This window comes from Diabrotica virgifera, chromosome 6 (genome assembly GCF_917563875.1).
Source record: "Diabrotica virgifera virgifera chromosome 6, PGI_DIABVI_V3a".
In the NCBI taxonomy this organism is placed as follows: Eukaryota; Metazoa; Arthropoda; class Insecta; order Coleoptera; family Chrysomelidae; genus Diabrotica; species Diabrotica virgifera.
In genome coordinates, this window is record NC_065448.1 from 73,890,095 (window position 1) to 73,893,339 (window position 3,245).

The 3,245-nt window shown below is 35.7% G+C and overlaps 1 protein-coding gene across 1 annotated transcript; it reads left to right on the forward strand.

Annotated features, from left to right (window-relative positions):
* Positions 1-1,192: 1,192 nt before the first annotated feature.
* LOC126885818 (uncharacterized) lies at positions 1,193-2,929 on the forward strand. The gene is made up of 2 exons (XM_050652559.1): positions 1,193-1,292; positions 2,013-2,929. The coding sequence occupies exons 1-2, from the start codon at positions 1,200-1,202 to the stop codon at positions 2,457-2,459; spliced, it is 540 nt and encodes a 179-aa protein (XP_050508516.1). The 5' UTR covers positions 1,193-1,199; the 3' UTR covers positions 2,460-2,929.
* The last annotated feature ends 316 nt before the right edge of the window (positions 2,930-3,245 follow it).

The window sequence follows — 3,245 nt, forward strand, 5'->3', positions numbered from 1 at the left end:
TTCTCACAATAAAAACTTATACATAATATGAGGTAGAGTAGATAAGAATTATTTTTGTGAATTTGGTTAACAAAAATTGGTTAAACAATTTTTCGACCGCGGTACCGCCTGACACTGTGTATTTGTTATAAGGATGTATTTGTTTGAGTAAGTTTGTGCAAAAAAATCGAATCAGAATAATTTACCTAACGGGGGCGACGTTACATCCTGGACTAATAAGTAGTTAAAACGGTCAAAACAAAGAGACTCACACTCATCAAAAACGCACGTGAGATAATACTCGTATAAATTGTATAATCTACTTTTATTAACGAGAGTTAGGAAAAGTCAACTTCAACTAGTAAAAGTTCATTTAAATTTTTCAAATCAACTTTTACTGCTCGTTTCAGTTGGAGTTGACTCGAACTAGGAAAAGTCAACTCTAACTGAGAATCAACTTGAACTGTAACATATACAACTTTAAATAATAACAAGCATAACGTTTCAATGTTACTCGCGGTTACTGAATCCAAGAATTTATAATACCTCGATTATTTATTTTGAGTGAGGTTTAAACATATTCTATACAGAGTGTCCTAATATTACTACATAGTAGTAATAGTACATATACATATAAATAAATTATAAAATAGATAATCTACTTCTTCTTTGTACGTAGTGCTTGTGTTCAAGCATTAGCTATGGTCATCTTTATGACCTTTAAGGCGCATCCACATTATGCCATACCTTGCCGATCGGTATTGCCGATCGGCAAAACCGATTGGTGTCCCTGGTGTCCACACAATATTTGTAGTGTGTACGTAGCAGTTGTACAGTGTTGAGTGTCAATAATGAGTTCAGAAGAGGATGATATGATTCTTGCGGCTGCAGCTGTTGTAATAATTGCCTCTACTTCATATAAACGTCCCAAGAAGTTTTGGGTTCGCCCAAGCCTCAGAAGTCGTAATAGGTACAGTGCCACGGATCTTATGAAAGATTTGATTTCTGACGACGCAGATGAATTAAATTTGGAATATAGATGTGACGCAGGATTCAGAAATTTTTTTCGAATGACCAAAACAGATTTCCAAACATTATTAGATTTGATTGGACCTGTTATTTCAAGAAAAGATACGTCATTTAGAGCAGCAATTCCTGCCTCTGAACGACTTGCAGTTACGCTACGTTTTTTTGCCAGTGGAGATTCCTACCATTCTCTCATGTATACCTTCAAAATATCTAAGCAAACTATTTCAAAATGTGTTGCAGAGGTATGCAAAGCGCTCATAGATGCTCTTCAAGATTACGTAAAGGTAAGAAAAAATAACTATTCATCGTAGTTTGTTATATATTTAAAAATATAAGAAATTACAACGTCAATAAGAGAGTGTGAATGTCCTCATCTTGATTAATAGTAGAAGTTGATGTCGAACTCCGACCACTTAATGTATTGGGGTAATGTCCTGGAGATGGTATTGCATTATGGGCAACATTGAATGATTGCAGTGGATATGCTTGTGGAGTAGATGGATGAGAATGATTTATGAAATGAGGATTATCGTATTTGCCCATTTCTGCTTCAAATAGAACAGTATTAATTATATTCTGAACGGAAAATCTAGCAAATGGCGACACAATTTTTCGAAGCTTCATTGCAACTTTTTCACCAAACAATGAAAATTCATCCTTTTCAGCCCTTTTAGTAGTAATAGATCGCATAAGATTCACTGCCTCGTTTACAATTGGTAAATTAGTAGCCATACTTTTTCGACCACGGGACTTCACAATGTTAATTGAGTTTGATTTAGATTGAGATTGAGCTGTTGTTCCAACCTCATTTTCGGAACCATCAATGCTCTGTTCCAATACTTGTAGCGACTCTTCTCCATCATCTGTTTCTACTTCTTGTGAATCTTCTTCCTTTCGTTTTCGTTTACCCTGAAACAAAATATTAATTTCTAAATTAATCCACTTTTTTGCTTTGCAATTTATAGTTCGTTCGTCTGTTTATGGTATGTAACTTTTATTTTCAGATGACTAAAACTAACGAAAGTTGGTACTTTATAGCCAAGCAGTTCAACGACAAATGGAATTTTCCAAATTGTGTCGGAGCTATGGACGGCAAACATATATCAATACAAGCTCCTATAAATTCAGGAACCGATTTTTTCAACTACAAGAGCTTCTTTAGCATTGTCTTGTTCGCTGTTGTAGACGCAAATTATAATTTTATATATGCAAACGTGGGATGTCAGGGACGAATATCGGACGGGGGCGTATTCAACGATTCATATTTCAAAGAGTGCCGTGAAGAAAATACCCTAAACCTTTCACCTGCTTGTTCATTACTAGGACGAAGCACTGATGTTCCATTTGTTTTTGTGGCGGATGACGCATTCCCACTATCAACAAACATAATGAAGCCATTCGCAGGACATCAGGAAAAAGGTTCAAAAATAGAATATTCAACTATCGATTGAGCCGCGCAAGAAGAGTGTCAGAAAATGCTTTTGGCATTTTAAGTGCTGTTTTCCGAGTGCTTCGTAGGCCCATGTTGTTGGAACCAGAAACTGCAACGAACGTAGTTTTGGCCTTAATTCACCTACACAATTTCTTGCGAAAAAACACTTCAAGAAATCTTTACACTCCACCTGGAATGATTGATGTAGAATGTTCGGATACTGGAGCAATTAATCCTGGGCTTTGGAAACGAAATGCTTCCTCTAATGAATTGCTCAGTTTTGGCAGAAGGGCAAGAAGGAGTGGAGCTGCGGCACAAAATGTGAGAAACGAATTGGCCGAATTCTTCATTTCTCAAGAAGGAGCATTGCCTTTTCAATATGATAAATGAAATACGATATACCAATATGATTATATCAATATTTTCAAATTTATGTATAAATATGAACTCAATTATTAAGAATGAATAAAGTATCTACTACAGTGTAAATATGATATACATACCTCTGAATCTTGCGTTACAATAGGTTTATTCTTATCCTTCAGAAATTCCATTAACTTATACGCAAACCATTTACTTTTGTAAGTTTCTACGGTTCCATTACCACTTTTTTCTGAATCTTTCTCTTTTTTTACTTCCCGTGCAAAGTGACTTAAGAGATATCTAATCTTTTTTTCGATTTCCTCTTTCTCCACTCCAAAAGATACGCTTATTTCCAACAATGCATCGCGACGTTTGTTCCGGTCTTTATAATCTGCCAATCGGCTGTTCCACAGAACGGGGCGCTCATGATACATTTCAAGTA

Bases quoted from the DNA above. Each gene is read 5' to 3' on its own strand.
- LOC126885818 (XM_050652559.1), top strand. From the start codon at position 1,200: ATGTATACCTTCAAAATATCTAAGCAAACTATTTCAAAATGTGTTGCA. The intron at 1,293-2,012 runs GTAAGAAAAAAT...TTTTATTTTCAG, and splicing joins CTCTTCAAGATTACGTAAAG to ATGACTAAAACTAACGAAAG.